The following is a 14149-nucleotide window of genomic DNA, read 5'->3' on the forward strand; positions in this document are numbered from 1 at the left end:
AAATGTCTGTTTATATTCCTGAGAGGTACCAGGTACCAGATAATTTCTCACAGGAAAGAAAAAAAATAGGTTATATATGTTCGTGGGTTAAGAATTTTAGTCACGTCCTTTTTATTTCAACACAATAATATGGATAGTAGATAAAGTGATAGCAGGAAAAAGTGAATATATAAGGGAACAATAACATATGACACAGAAGTTCCACTCCTGAGTAGCTACATAAGAGAAATAAAAGCATGTGTTCACAAAAAGACTTGCGGAAGAATGTTTATAGCAGCTTTTTTATTCATTACAACCAGTAATTGTAAAGAACCCAAATGTCTGTTAACAGGAGAATGGATAAACAATAAATTAGAAAGCGTGCACTACTGATACCAGGACTTATAAAGCTCAGCAATGTTATGCTTTCTGGAAGAGAAGAGACACAAAAGAGTGCGTGACTCTCTAGATGCTAATCTATGGTGCTAGAAATCAGAACAGTATTCGACTGGGGTTGGGGGGTGATTAGGAACCGGAAGTGAGCAGGGAAACTTTTTGAGGTAAGGTAAATGTCATATAGCTTTATTGAGGCTTTGGGTCTATGGGTGTATATACATTTGTCAGAAGTTAAGATTTATCCAATTTGCTGTATATAGTTTACTTTAATAAACCATGAATGAGGAGAAAGTGAGTATATGAAACATTTCCTCAAATACCCAAATCACTGGCAGTACTAATCATGCTGTAGATCAGCGGTCCCCAACCTTTTTGGCCCCAGGGACCGGTTTTGGAGAAGACAGTTTTTCCATGGATGTAGGGGGGTGCGGTTCAGGTGGCAATGCGAGCGATGGCGGGGATGGTTCAGGTGGCAATGCGAGCGATGGGGAGCTAAGCCTTACCGATCCGTGGCCCGGGAGTTGGGGACCCTGCCGTAGATGGCGATAGCCTAGTACAAACAGTACCTGCATTTTTGTCCATCTTGTCCACTTGAAGTCATTTGATTAGGTTCAAGGGTGATTTTTTTTTTTTTTTTGCGGTACACGGCCCTCTCACTATTGGGGCCTCTCCCATCGCGGAGCACAGGCTCCGGACGCGCAGGCTCAGCGGCCATGGCTCACGGGCCCAGCCGCTCTGCGGCATGTGGGACCCTCCCGGACCGGGGCACGAACCCGCGTCCCCTGCATCGGCAGGCAGACTCTCAACCACTGCGCCACAAGGGAAGCCCTCAAGGGTGATTTTTTTTTTTTTTTTAAGGGTGATTTTTAATCATCAGTGTAAACTGAAATATAGAATAAAGCATGTTCTGAGTGTTCTATTATCAGAACACGTTATAACGTTCGAGGATGTGAAGGAGTTGAAACAGGAGTTGGACTGTAACTTACAAATTAGTATTCTTTCATGAAGGTCCAGTGTAAGTGGACACCTACATGACAAGTCAGATAGAACCCATTGCTGGAACATCTGTCAGACCATATGCTTTGGCCTCAGGTTCAGTGTAGAATCTAAAATGCTAATGACTCCATCCATCATTACAGAGCTTGGTGGGCATGCATCATTGGGTTGGACAGAGAAATTCAACAGTGGAGTTACTGAAAGCAGGGAATTGTGTGGGGAGATTTGGTGGCACTGTTCATTTTGGTGAATTGAAATGAGGCTGTTTAATGTGTGACTGGTAATTCTATGCAGATTGCCATCAAAGCTGTGGCAGTTGGGCCAGTCTTTCAGTAATCTCCCCAGGTGTTGACACGGTGCCTCCTGAGTAGGCCTGCCAAAACAGGAAAGTCAGCCATCACTTTGCCCTTGGTGAGGCTCGTCACTGCTAATGTAGTGTGATACAGCTAGTTTCTCAGCCAAAGGAAATGTCATTCCTTCTGGAGCAATAGATAATTAAGCAATACATTGAGAGTAAAATTAGTATAATTAGGTGCAGATTGCTCTAAAAAACAACCAGATAGAGGCTGACCTTTTGCAGTACCAGCTGTTGCCAGCTGAGGGTCGATGAAAATGATTGGTCTGAAACTTCTGGCCATAAAGTGTTTCATCTATCCAGGCAAATGTAATAGCCTTGTTCCTATACTACATGGGAACATCGTCATGTAGCACTGGAAATGAGAAGCATGATTTTTTAAAAAATGAATAATTTGAAAGTACAAAAATTTTATCTGGTGAAATATATCACTACAATGTTTCAAAGGCCAACTAGTCATTGCTCACAAAGCTCTTTTTGATGCTGCCATGCTATAGTATTTTCCTGTGTCTATTTATACTGTCATATGAAGTGCCTGGAACCTTGTATCATGTTTAATTTCCACAAGAGATTTTACTATCCCTGAAGCTATTTCTTTTTGAGAAAAAAAAATTTGGTAATTTTTCATTTATTATAATGAAGGGAAAATGTTGGAGGGAATTAATCTATGCCTAGAAACATGCAGTTTACAGTGGGCAATTCGTTGAGAACTAATTTGAGAGGACTATTTCCAAGCCAAACTGATTAAACGTTTAATATATGATCAGCTTACATTGGATACCATGGGGGTGGCGAGAGAAAGGAATGAGATAATGTGAAATTGTCCTAATGTCTAGACTTGGTGAAAGTTCTGACATTTTCGAGATTGGCCCTAAGAGTGACTGACACATATCTGAAATATTAGAATAACAAAAGGCAGCATATAATTACTAGGACATTTGGTAAAGTTGAAGAAATGATGTCAGAATGGCTAAAGGTACATCGTATAAATATATCTTGAGATTTGTGGGAGACTGGATAAGTTTCTTAAAATCTTAGAATATTGGGAATATACAGGAGGGATTTAGTTTGTTTTTTATAGATAGTAAAGTACAATAATAACTAGTGGTTTGAAGCTATTTGGTGAGAGATATAAGCTGATTATGAGGAAGACCTTTGTAATTGTAGGGCTGTTGAAACCTAGAATGAGCTACTGTAGGAGGTAGTAAAATTAGAGGAAGTGTCCAAGCATAATCTGGTTAAGTGCTTGCTAGAGATGTAGAGAACATTTAAGCATGAGGCTGAATGCTTTTTTAAGATCCTTTCAGCCCTGAGAGATGCTTGTATAACCGAATAAGAAAAGATCATATGGAATCTAAGCCCAGTGCTTTTTCAGAGTTGAAAGAGAGCATCACAGACTGGAGTGTTTGGTGAAATCATTAAAGAAGATTTGATAGAGTCTTTGAAGGACATATAGGACTTGGATAAGCAAGGATTAAGTGGGCGTGGTTATCACTGCGGTTTAGTGTATGTGTGTGCTGGTGGGGTAGGAACATCAAGAGAAGAATCTTCTTGAAGTGTAAGGTTCACAATGGGAAGTTGAGGTAAATATAGTTTATGGCAGGGTTGGGACTAGGCCGTGATGGAGACAAAAGCAAGAAAGAAGCTACTGCTGGCAGTACAGACATCAAGTAGTGAAGGCCTAGGATTGGACAGTGCCGGTGGATTTGGAAGAAATGTGAGGAGGGGAGGAGAGGGACCAATGAAAGAGGACACAGAGTTTGGGTCTGGTTGGTACCAGGTGAAAGAATTTGGAAGAGTGAAATAATAAAGATGGCTTTTAAAATTTCCTCAAACGTTTATTTTTTACAGCCAGTCTGTGAATCTGTTTTCTCATTTTCTGTCTGGGAACTAATTTACCTGCTCGACACATTTGTTTACTTTTGCCCCTTCTGCCTTGATAATTGCATATGAGTTTTCCTAAATAGGAGTGAAAAATGAGGAGGCATTCCCATTCCTTTTGACTCTTTAGCCTTAAAAAAATTTTTACCAAGACAATTTGAAGCTTGTGGCCAAATTAGAAACCTCTGGATGTTCCTGATTTCACGTAGGAGAATTCATCTGTGGGAAGGCTGTTGGTGCTTTCAGCCTTGCCTTCTGTATCTTGTGGCTCACAGAACAGGACCCGTGTCAGAGAAGAGTATTAACCATGTCTGTTGTGCTTTCCTGACTCCTTGTAAACTGATAGATGAATGCTAGCCTGCTACTTAATTCTAATTTTCTCTGTTTATCCTGTTTAAGCATTAGTGATTTTTTTTTCTGTGTATATGCTGACTTACAATTAATTCTGAGCCACTTAAGAGACCATGTTCTATTTGGTAGCTAATGGCTATCACTCTTGTCAGTCCTGCTTTTCTTGAGGACCTTGTTTTATTTGAGTTCATGACATTATATTCTTCCTTCATGGCTTCATGTAAAGAATTATAATCATTGGTCTTGAAGTAAAATCACTGACAGAGTATCATGGATTGTAATGTTTATCTTTTACCCTTGGCATTTTGGGTGTGTATGTATGTAACAATGAGCATCAGAAAGTGTAATCATATTTAAGTTTTAGAACTTCCAAATATTCCTGAGGTCATTTTGGTTGGCTTTGTGTGGCATTCTACCATAAACAGTTCAGTGCCTTAAAGATACGATGCATTCTTTTCCTTCTTCAATAATTCATAAACTCTGAGTTTGTTGTCTACAGATTACATAATTGACCATAAATGAATGATGTGTGGAATAGTCTTTATCTTCTTTATGTATCCCTGGAACATGACTCGAAAGGCCTGGCAGTCATAGAAGCTCAAGGATTTCTTCTTATCAATATCTATAAATAACAATTTACTGCTTTTTCTGTACAAGAATAATGCATTCTCCTACTGTTCTCAGAGCTGCCCTTTCAGTGTTTTTCAGGTCACGTCAAGCACTTTACAACTTTCCATTGAGCTCCTGTGATCAGTGTTACAACATGGGGCTCTGGCAGTGGGCTGGGTTTCTTCTTTATGAAAAGCAGTCTGATTTAAAGATAGTATATTTATAAAATTCTTTTATTTGAAAATAAAACATAAAGAAAGCCTCACAAAAATGAAAAACTATGACTCAATGAATTTTTATGATACCCACCACACAGGTCAAGAGAAAGGCTTTGCCAGTCATCGTAGAGGCTCTTTCCAAGTGGTCCATCCCAGACACAAATGAGCCATCTCTCTACAAATAAGTTGTAGCCTACCCCTACAAATAATAATTATCATGACTTTCAGCCCTTGTATTTTTTTCCTGTTTTTTTTCCACTTACATATATTTAGTCTCCTTAGATACTATAGATTAGTCTTGTCTACTTTTAAAAATATGTTTTTTAGAATCCCTTTAGTCTGTGTGTTTGTCCTCTCTTGTGTTTGTCACAATTTATCTGTTGAGGAACCCAGGCCATTTGACTTGTAGTTTTCACACAGTCTGCATTTTACTGATTGCATACAAATGTCCTCTTCAGTTCAACATGTTCCTTTGAGTTTCCTGAAAATTGGCAGCCGGATCTAGAGTCAAGTTTGATCCTGTGGCAGTGCTAGAGGAGGTGCATGGTGTGATTACCAGAGGCACAAAATGTCTCCTGTTTCTTTTTGTGATTCTGATACCAGTTGATGCTTAATGCCTATATTCATTCCTGGTGGTTGTAAATTGTGATAGTCTAATTTTATTATTTCTTTTGTATTTTGTTTAATTAATGAAGACATACTTATCATCATCTCCTATCTGGCTACCCAGTGTCATAGTTCATTTTAGGAAGGGCATGGTAACTTCTCAAATCTTTGCTTTAATTATTGGTTTTCAATATAATTAGTTGGTTCCTATCATCCTCCAAAGGTGACTGATTCTTCTTCCTCTTTTTTTTAATATCAAGAACTTATGGATTTAGGCATATTTAATAGACTTCAATTCATTGCAATTAATACTATTTTTAAGACTCAAATCATCCCAGGTTGGCTCCAGTGTCCATTTGATATAACTTCAGTAATCTTCGATAGCTTTCTTGTATTGCTATCTGATGTCAGTATCATCTTGGACATTTTCTCTTTCAGACCTGGTGCCCTGTTTTACAATTTTGAGAAATTATATTTCAGGACCATTATGTGAATGCTGAGGGGTATTCATTGCTAGATCTTTTCAGTGAACAGAACTAAGAAAAATATACATATATATTTAAAGGTAAAATAACTATTAGTTTATATTGATATTTCAAATTCAAGCCTAAAGTTTTCCACTTAATGTTTTCTTTATTACAGTTTGTCAGTTACATCTTTTTTTCCACACTAATATTTTTGGTTCTCAATGACACAGGGAAAGAGACAATTAGAATATCCCATAATCACTCATTTTTAAATCTCATGTTATTTTGAATACTTGTACCCTATCTCCATTGTTAGCATAGAGCCATTGCATATTGTACTCTCTCCCATTTAGCTCTTATTTGGTGTTAGTTCTATGTGTAGCTATGTTTTTTAATGTTCATCATCAGTATGTATGTCATGTCTTAGTAATTTTGGTTGTTTGAAACTTATTTTCTGGGAGATTCCACAGGAATAAGCTCATGTAAATAATATTCCCTGAGTTCTTGGATGTTGATAATAGTTTATATGTGCCCTTGGTTCTTATGTCAATTTTGAAGGTTATAAAATCCTTCATTTGCATTTTCTTTCCTTGAGTAACTTAAATGTGTTACTTCATTTTCTTGTGGCATAAAGCCTTGCTGTCAAAGTCTGATAATAAATTTTCTTTTCCTTATAAGTCTCCTACCTGCTTTTCTAGATAGTCAAAGGATTTTTTTCTATTTCTTTAAAGATTTTAGTTTTGTAAGAATCTATATCAAGGTAGCAAATACATGGTTACCCAGAACTTAAACTTCTGTAGGTATTTGATCAAGAATATCTATCTAATGGTGATATTTTGCATATCTCTATTACTACATCATGCTATGGACTAGCATTGTCTTCTTTACCAATGACACTGGAGTTCTTTGTACCTTTAAATCTAATCAGATTAGAGAACCAATTCCAGAAAACCCAGAACCAAACCAAATCAGAAAACTCATCCCTAAAATTCTTTTCCTCCAGAACTATTTCTGGTAACAAAATCATCTCTGTTAGTCAGGGTTCAAACATGAAAAGCAGATCAGAAGGAGAGATGATAAATAGATAGATAGGTAGGTAGACAGATTTTTTTTTTTTTTAAGAGATTTGTTGCAAGAAATTGGTTTATGTTTATTGTGGAACCTGGCTGGGCAAGTCTGAAGCCTGTAGTCAAGCACTTCGAGAGGGCAGGCTGGAGTATTCAGGCACAGGCTGAAGTTGCTCTTCACAGGTAGAATTTCTTCTGCTTCAGGGAAGCCTCAGATCCATTCTTAAGACTTTTCAACTGATTGAATCAAGTCCACCTAGATTATCTAGGCTATTCTCCCTTATTGAATGTCATTTGGGTATGGACTTTAATCCCATCTGCAAAATACCTTGGTAGAGACACCTAGGTTAGTGTTTTGATTGAATAACTGGGGACTGTAGCCTAGTCAAGTTGATACGTTAAAAGACCATGACAGTTATCAAATATATTATTCACTTAGATATTGTTTTGATTATTATCTTCATAATATTGCTATCATCAGGATTTGCAGTTAGAACTTTTGCACAATTGTCTCACCTAATATTCTCAGCATCTCTGTTGAATAAGCTGTTACAAATTGATATCCCCATTTTTAGATGAAAAGGCAGAGATTTGAGAAGTAATGAGAAGCTGTGAGTGAAGCTAATAAATAGTCATTGCAGGACTAGAACGTAGGTATCATCTCCCATAGTTCCATTTACTTACTCTGCCCTCTTGTGTGGCTCCTCGTATTGTTCACCTTGTCCCAGTATTGCAAAGACACCTTCACTTCTTAGGTCAAAGTTCATTTTCTTGTTTAATACCTGACAGTTTTTGTGAAACTTGGTTAATTATCCTGATTCTAGTAATTTGCTATCGCCAGCACATTTTTACCCTATGTTATATCAGAATTACAATATTTGCCTCCTCTTTCTTTTTCTGTGTCAAATATCATTTGCCTTGTTCGGTACTTTCATTGCCATACAGTAAATATGTTGTGGACTTAGTATTGTAATTTTAGGGTAATTTCTCCTAGAGGAATGCTACTTTCTTTTGGTTTAATCTATTGAAATCTATATTATAATTTCTAACGGATATAAATGAGTGCTTTTCTCAAAATAGTAACAGTGTTTCTAATTTTAGAAATTTCTAAACCTTTAAGTTTGCCGTGATCCTTCATTTTTCTAAAATTCTTTGATTTAATTGTTCAGTAATAATGATGATAGCTTTATCATACCTATGAGAAAGAAAAACATTTCATATGGCAGACAAGCCCCAGTAAGGAACCCCCAGGTCCTTGGAATTAATTTGGCTGGATTGTTGTATGAGTCACATCAACCCTACTTAATTATAGTGTGCAAATTTACAGACATTAGTTTTGGAAAAAGGGCAAGTACTGACAAATTACATGCGGTCCTCTTAATATTATTCAATAGGAACTTAAATACCAAGCATAGGAAAACAGTCTCTTTCCAGTTTCTCCAACTCTAAGAGGATGGAGGAGACCTGTATCATTATGTGCCCAGGAAAGGCAGTGAAGAATAAATAAAGCAATAAATGTAATTTAATTTTTTCTTCAAGTCAGTAGAGTGAAATAATCTCTGCAAGTGTTCTAAGTGCTGCATTATTGAATTTAAAATTAAATTGGATTAATTCTATTCCTCAAGCTTTAAAAAGAGAAGCTGAAATAAACTGTTCCATATTTTAACCATATCACATTAGCTTTTAGGATTTCAAGTTGAAAGTAAGTAATAGAAAACCAAACGTATTACATCACTTAACAGGAAGTCCAGAAATAGGGGGGCTCTAAGAGCTGTTGACACCATTTTATTTTATTTCAATTTTAAATTTTTCTCAAGAGAACAAAGTAAGGGTTTATTAAGTGGTAGTACACTCTCAGGGGGAGAGTGGGCAGACTCAGGTGAGTAGCTGCCGACACCATTTTAGAGACATGATCAAGAACCTGATCCTGTCTTTCTCCTCAATGTGCCATCCTCAGCATTTTAGTCATGACGTTGAGAAAAAGAAAAGAGGACCCACTGTGTTTTCTCTAGAAGTGAGGAAACCTTTCTGGAAATGACTTGGTTTATTCCTATTATTTCTGATTGGCGAGAATCACACCCATTTTTAGACCTGTCAACTTTTCATGGGAACAGGACCTCCATCATGTTTTCACCCAGTGTCTCAAGCTGAAATATCTTGATGCATAACCGAGGGATCTTGTAAAAATGCAGATTTTGATTCAGTAGATCTAGAGCGATCTCTAGACTTTGCATTTGTAACAATCTGACAGGTGATCCTAATGCTACAATTTATTATAGATACTGTGAATTAACCAATATTACCACTACACTACTTTATGCCAGGAACTGAACTTGTCAAATAAATACTGCATGCACCCTGCATGATGAAGCTTACTTAGTTTACTAGTGGAGTCATAATAGTAATTCCAGTGACTTGCCTAGAGTTACTTGGTAAGTGACGAGTCTCAGCAACCTGTACTGGAGACAGAATAAATAAGAAAGCATGACAAGGATCTGGGGAGGAAGGGAGAGGAATGAAAAAACAAAGTGCTAGGTTATGATCCTTGGATCATATAATTTTGTGGTTCATTTCTTAGTATTTCTCAGGGTTGGGGATTTTGAAATGGAGAATCACATAAAAATCTCAAAGCAGGATAAAGAGCCCGGAACTGAAGAATATAAGGTAGAAAACTATATGCAAACACTGCTGTATAAGAGATAAATTTATCATTACTTCTTATTTCCTTCTTCTATAGCCCTGCCTACTCTGCTAAATTGATAGCTTGTAGGCAGGCAAAGACCTATTAGTTTGGATTATAAAAGAAAAAGTTATTATTTTGACTTCTGAAATATACATATCATGAATTGCTACTTTGAAATGGCATGCCTTACTGAAAGTAAATAAAGCAAATGAAGTAAATAAAGCAATGTCTAATATAGTAGATTACATTTCTCATTGATACAATGCATTGATCAAGGCTCAACAACAAATAATCAACTCACTGGACTGTACCTATGATACAAATGAAACAAAAAGCAGCTTTGGTTTATTTTAGAGGAAATACTACTGGATTTTGTGTCTTTAAACCTAGTTTTGAGTTTTAATCCTGCTACTAACAGGCTGTGTATCACATTTTTAATCATTCTGAATTCTGATTTTATAATCTTTAAATGGAAATGACTATCACAGAAGGTTTGTAATAGAGAACAGTGACAGAACCAAAGTAATAGCTAATATAATATGAAGTACATGGAGATGCTTATTAAATGATTTTTGAAGAAGAATCTGAATATTATGACTCTGTAATTATTTTTATTGTTATTTTATTTCAAGAGATAAATAGCATCTAAGTGTACTGTGCTCATTAATTATAGAAACAATGTGTATCCTATATAAGCATATATAGTTATGTTAGTATAGTAATACACACAAATGCAAACACAATGTAATCAACTTTGTGATCTGATGGTCCTCAACATCTCTGAGTTCAGAAAGAGCTTGGCATAAATGATCTCTAGATGTCCTTGAGGTTATGTATTTTTGTAGCTTCCTTTTATTATTAATTTTAATTAATGATTTTTATATATTTTGTTATAAAAATTTATGAAAAACTAAGGAAATTTTATATGACTCTTGTCTCTAAAAATACAAGCGATTTTAGTCCATTTTAACAAAGAACTTGAGTACCCACTAAATAATGATAACATACTACATATATGATGCTGTGGAAGAAAAAAAGTACAAAATTTGAAGCCCTACCTTCAGGATGATTTCAGTACACAAAAAGGTAAAAGGACATATATAGAATATACTGTAGAAGAGATTCAAGATAGAAATGCTGGTGATTACATTTTTATGATGATCTTTGAGTTTTTGAGACACTATTCATGGTAATTTCAGTGGGAATGGAAAGTGAAGAGCATGTATAAGTTGATGAAATGTGAGGTTGAGGCAGAGAGGACGTTGTTAGATTTCATAGCTCGTGGCACTGTGGGCATCAACTAGGAATATCTAAGAGCTTTTGGTCTCCCTTGTTGGGTAATTCAGATTTTTCATGAGAGCAAATGACTGATTGCAGCAAAAGTCAGTAGTGGTCTTGTAATTGTTGCAAAGAAATAGTGTATATCCTGTATTGGCAGTGTATAACAATGGAAAGTTTTTAAAAATCCAGAATTCTTTCAGGCTAGTGAAAATCTCTGAAGTGGCTGCTTGTAAAAGTAAAGGGTCAGAAAGTAAGGTCTCACTGACAATGCGGAAGATTGAAAGAATAGGAGACAATGTCCCGGGCAATTGTGATTCAGACTGAGAAAACTATCTTAGCGTAGGGACAAGGTAGTAACGAAGGCTGTTGGGCATCACTGAGGCCAGAGTGAGTTTTGGGATCACTGAGAATATTCACAGAACTGTGGTGGAAAGGATAATCTGACCTGATAGATAACTGACTGGAAGGCTCTTTGGGCAAGCTGGGAACTCTGGAAGTTGAGAGGCTGTTGAGTGGGATAGTGAAAGAGTGGCCTGTAAGTGAGGAACCAGGATAAAGGGTAAGAAAGTAGAAGAAAATGTGCCCTCCTTTGAGAAAAGTTTGGAGGAAAGTGTTATTGTGAGATGAATGTCAATTAAGATGGAAAGATGAAATAATAATTATTCAGAGGGAAACATTAAGGGTACTTAGTAACTCTTCACAAGAGAAGACGGATTTTTGAAAAAGACATGGTGTTAAAAGACGTGAGTGTTGTGTGTGCATAAGCAAGATGATTTAGAAGGCAAGGTGGGCAGCAGGAGTTGGCTGGTCTTGCCAAAGGAAGAACTGAGAAAGGTGATGGAAGATAGAGAGTACCACTGGAGGGGTAAATTAGGGGAGGATGAGGTGAGGGCATGTACTTGTCTAAACAGTGCTGAGTCATGGTCTGCCTTCCAATTAGAAAGATGGTATCAAATGATATGATAATTGAAAAACATGCTGTTTGAGATTCTCATGTGTAAAATTTTTGTTTGTTTGTTTGTTCGTGTGGTTTATAGGGAAAGAGAATTTAGGCTAGATTTTATGGATTTATATTTTAGGGCTTTTGAGTATAAGCTGCTTTTCCTCTTTATTATTATTCAAGGGAATGAGCAGGGGATCTTGGTGCAAAAATCATGGAATATGTGGGTCAGGAAAGAAGAGTCAACAAAACACTGAATGAGTGAAAAATTTTGACTTTAGTCAAAATTGGGACTTTTTTATCCTTAGGTATATATGCATATACAGACACATATGCATAACATAATTTGCACATGTGTATCATTTCAGATATGGAGAAGGGTGTTAAAGGTACAGTGGAGTTTAGGATTTTAAAAATTATTAAAGTAATAGGGTGATTCCTTTATTATTTACCTGTTTAAAAAAATGCAAAGTGTTTCAAACATACAAAAACAATTATAAAAAAAGATAAATTGACCACTAACATACCCACCACTCTAATTTAATAGAAGTTGACATTTTTCATTTTTGTCTCCTATCTTAATTTTTGTTAAGGATTTTTTTTTTTTTTTTTAGATTTAAACATGTATTTCAGTGGAATGCAGGAGATGTTCAACTTTTTTTTTTTTACCAGGACCCTACTGGTTTTCGTTTGCCTAGTTTAACTGCCACATTGAATTTTACTGAATGGATAAATCTCAGTTTATTTATCCACCACTCAGGAATATGTGGATCTTTCCCATACTTAACTATTACAAACGATTCTGTGTTCAACATTCTTGTACATATCTGTGTGATCACACATAGAAGAGTGATCCAAATAGAAATGTAGAAGTGGAACTGTTGGGTCCTAAGTTTTATGCATCTTCAACTTTACTAGATAGTAGCAAATTATTTTCTAAAGTGACTGTAACCATTTACAATTCTAGTAATTTTACGGTTCTGTTTTCCATATCTAGTGATGAAATGATATTTCAAGTAGTGTGAAAGGGTACCAGGAATACTTAGCATTTTACCAACAGGAAGTTAGGATGAGGCTCATGACCAATTCTCTCTTATAGTTGTAGCTTTTCTTTGCCCTTTGTGCTATCTTTGACATAAAGAATTTTTAAATTTAGGTTGAGGATCTCTTTTCATGGTTATTAGACATACACATATTCTCTTTTTATAGCCTGTCCATTTTTTGATAGGGTGGTTTGTCTTTTTTCTTATTGAACTGTAGATGAATTTTACATAACCTGGCTATTTATCTTTTGATGATTATTTTCATGACAAATATCTTATTACAGTTTGTGGCTTGCTTTTTTCACTTTATTTATGATGTCTTTCAACATATAGAAGTTAGAAATTTTATTATATTTGAATATTTCAACCATTTCCTTTATGGTCTTGTGTGAGGCACCCTGATACTGTAAATATGTTTTTCCAATAGTTTATTTTAAAAGTTGACAGATACGCTTTTAACTTTTAGGTTCCTTTGATTATTTCTTTCAAATGGTATAAGTTGGCTGTCATTAATGCCAAAGAGATAAAAATTTGCAAAGAGTACAGATTTTGGGTTGACTCTAAATTATTCATTTGTATTTTATAGTCACGATCGCATGCTACACATTTAGAATAGATGCATTGGGCATGGTCTCAGTCTCCTGAAGGGGACAAACCTATTAAGCACATGCAGTATAGTATAAGGGCGAAAAGAAGACTTTATATATAGAGAGTCTGGCAGAAGGGAGGGGGCAGTGGATCATTTGCCAAAGAGCCATTAACTGTCCTGCTAATTCATATACTCTGGGCTAATAACAATTTTATGGAAAACTGAGATTACTATCATATAGTTTCAGCACTTCACCCCGTAAAGGATAGCAGTGTTTACTTACATACTTTTCCTGATTGAAAGACAATGGTAAAAATTTGTGGGGCTACACAGATATTTTCCGCCTAATTTTAACAAACAAGAATAACTTATCACAGATGTTCACTGCCAAGATGCTTTAGATTTCTGGAAATATTAAGAACCTGATGTTTAAAGATTGGTTTCTGTTTACAGAGGCGAAATGGAGAAGATATACCAGTAGCCCAGACTAAGAACATCAATCACAGAAGATTTGCTGCTTCCTTTAGATTGCAAGAAGTGACAAAAACCGACCAGGATTTGTATCGCTGTGTAACTCAGTCAGAACGAGGTTCTGGTGTGTCCAATTTTGCTCAACTTATTGTAAGAGGTAAAGTAAAATTGCTTTCACTTCATGAAATGACATCACTTCATTAGAACAAATGCAACT

At 36.0% G+C, this 14149-nt stretch overlaps 1 protein-coding gene across 5 annotated transcripts in view; it reads left to right on the forward strand.

Moving 5' to 3' along the window:
- Positions 1–14149, forward strand: part of PTPRK (protein tyrosine phosphatase receptor type K) — a 568012-nt gene that overhangs the window by 299448 nt on the left and 254415 nt on the right. For all 5 annotated transcript variants that reach the window (XM_065888558.1, XM_065888557.1, XM_065888559.1 and 2 more), the window contains one exon: positions 13915–14089. In XM_065888558.1, coding sequence (XP_065744630.1) covers positions 13915–14089 — 175 coding nt within the window. The remainder of the gene's footprint in view (positions 1–13914; positions 14090–14149) is intronic.

Source organism: Phocoena phocoena, chromosome 12 (assembly GCF_963924675.1).
Source record: "Phocoena phocoena chromosome 12, mPhoPho1.1, whole genome shotgun sequence".
NCBI classification, from domain to species: domain Eukaryota; kingdom Metazoa; phylum Chordata; class Mammalia; order Artiodactyla; family Phocoenidae; genus Phocoena; species Phocoena phocoena.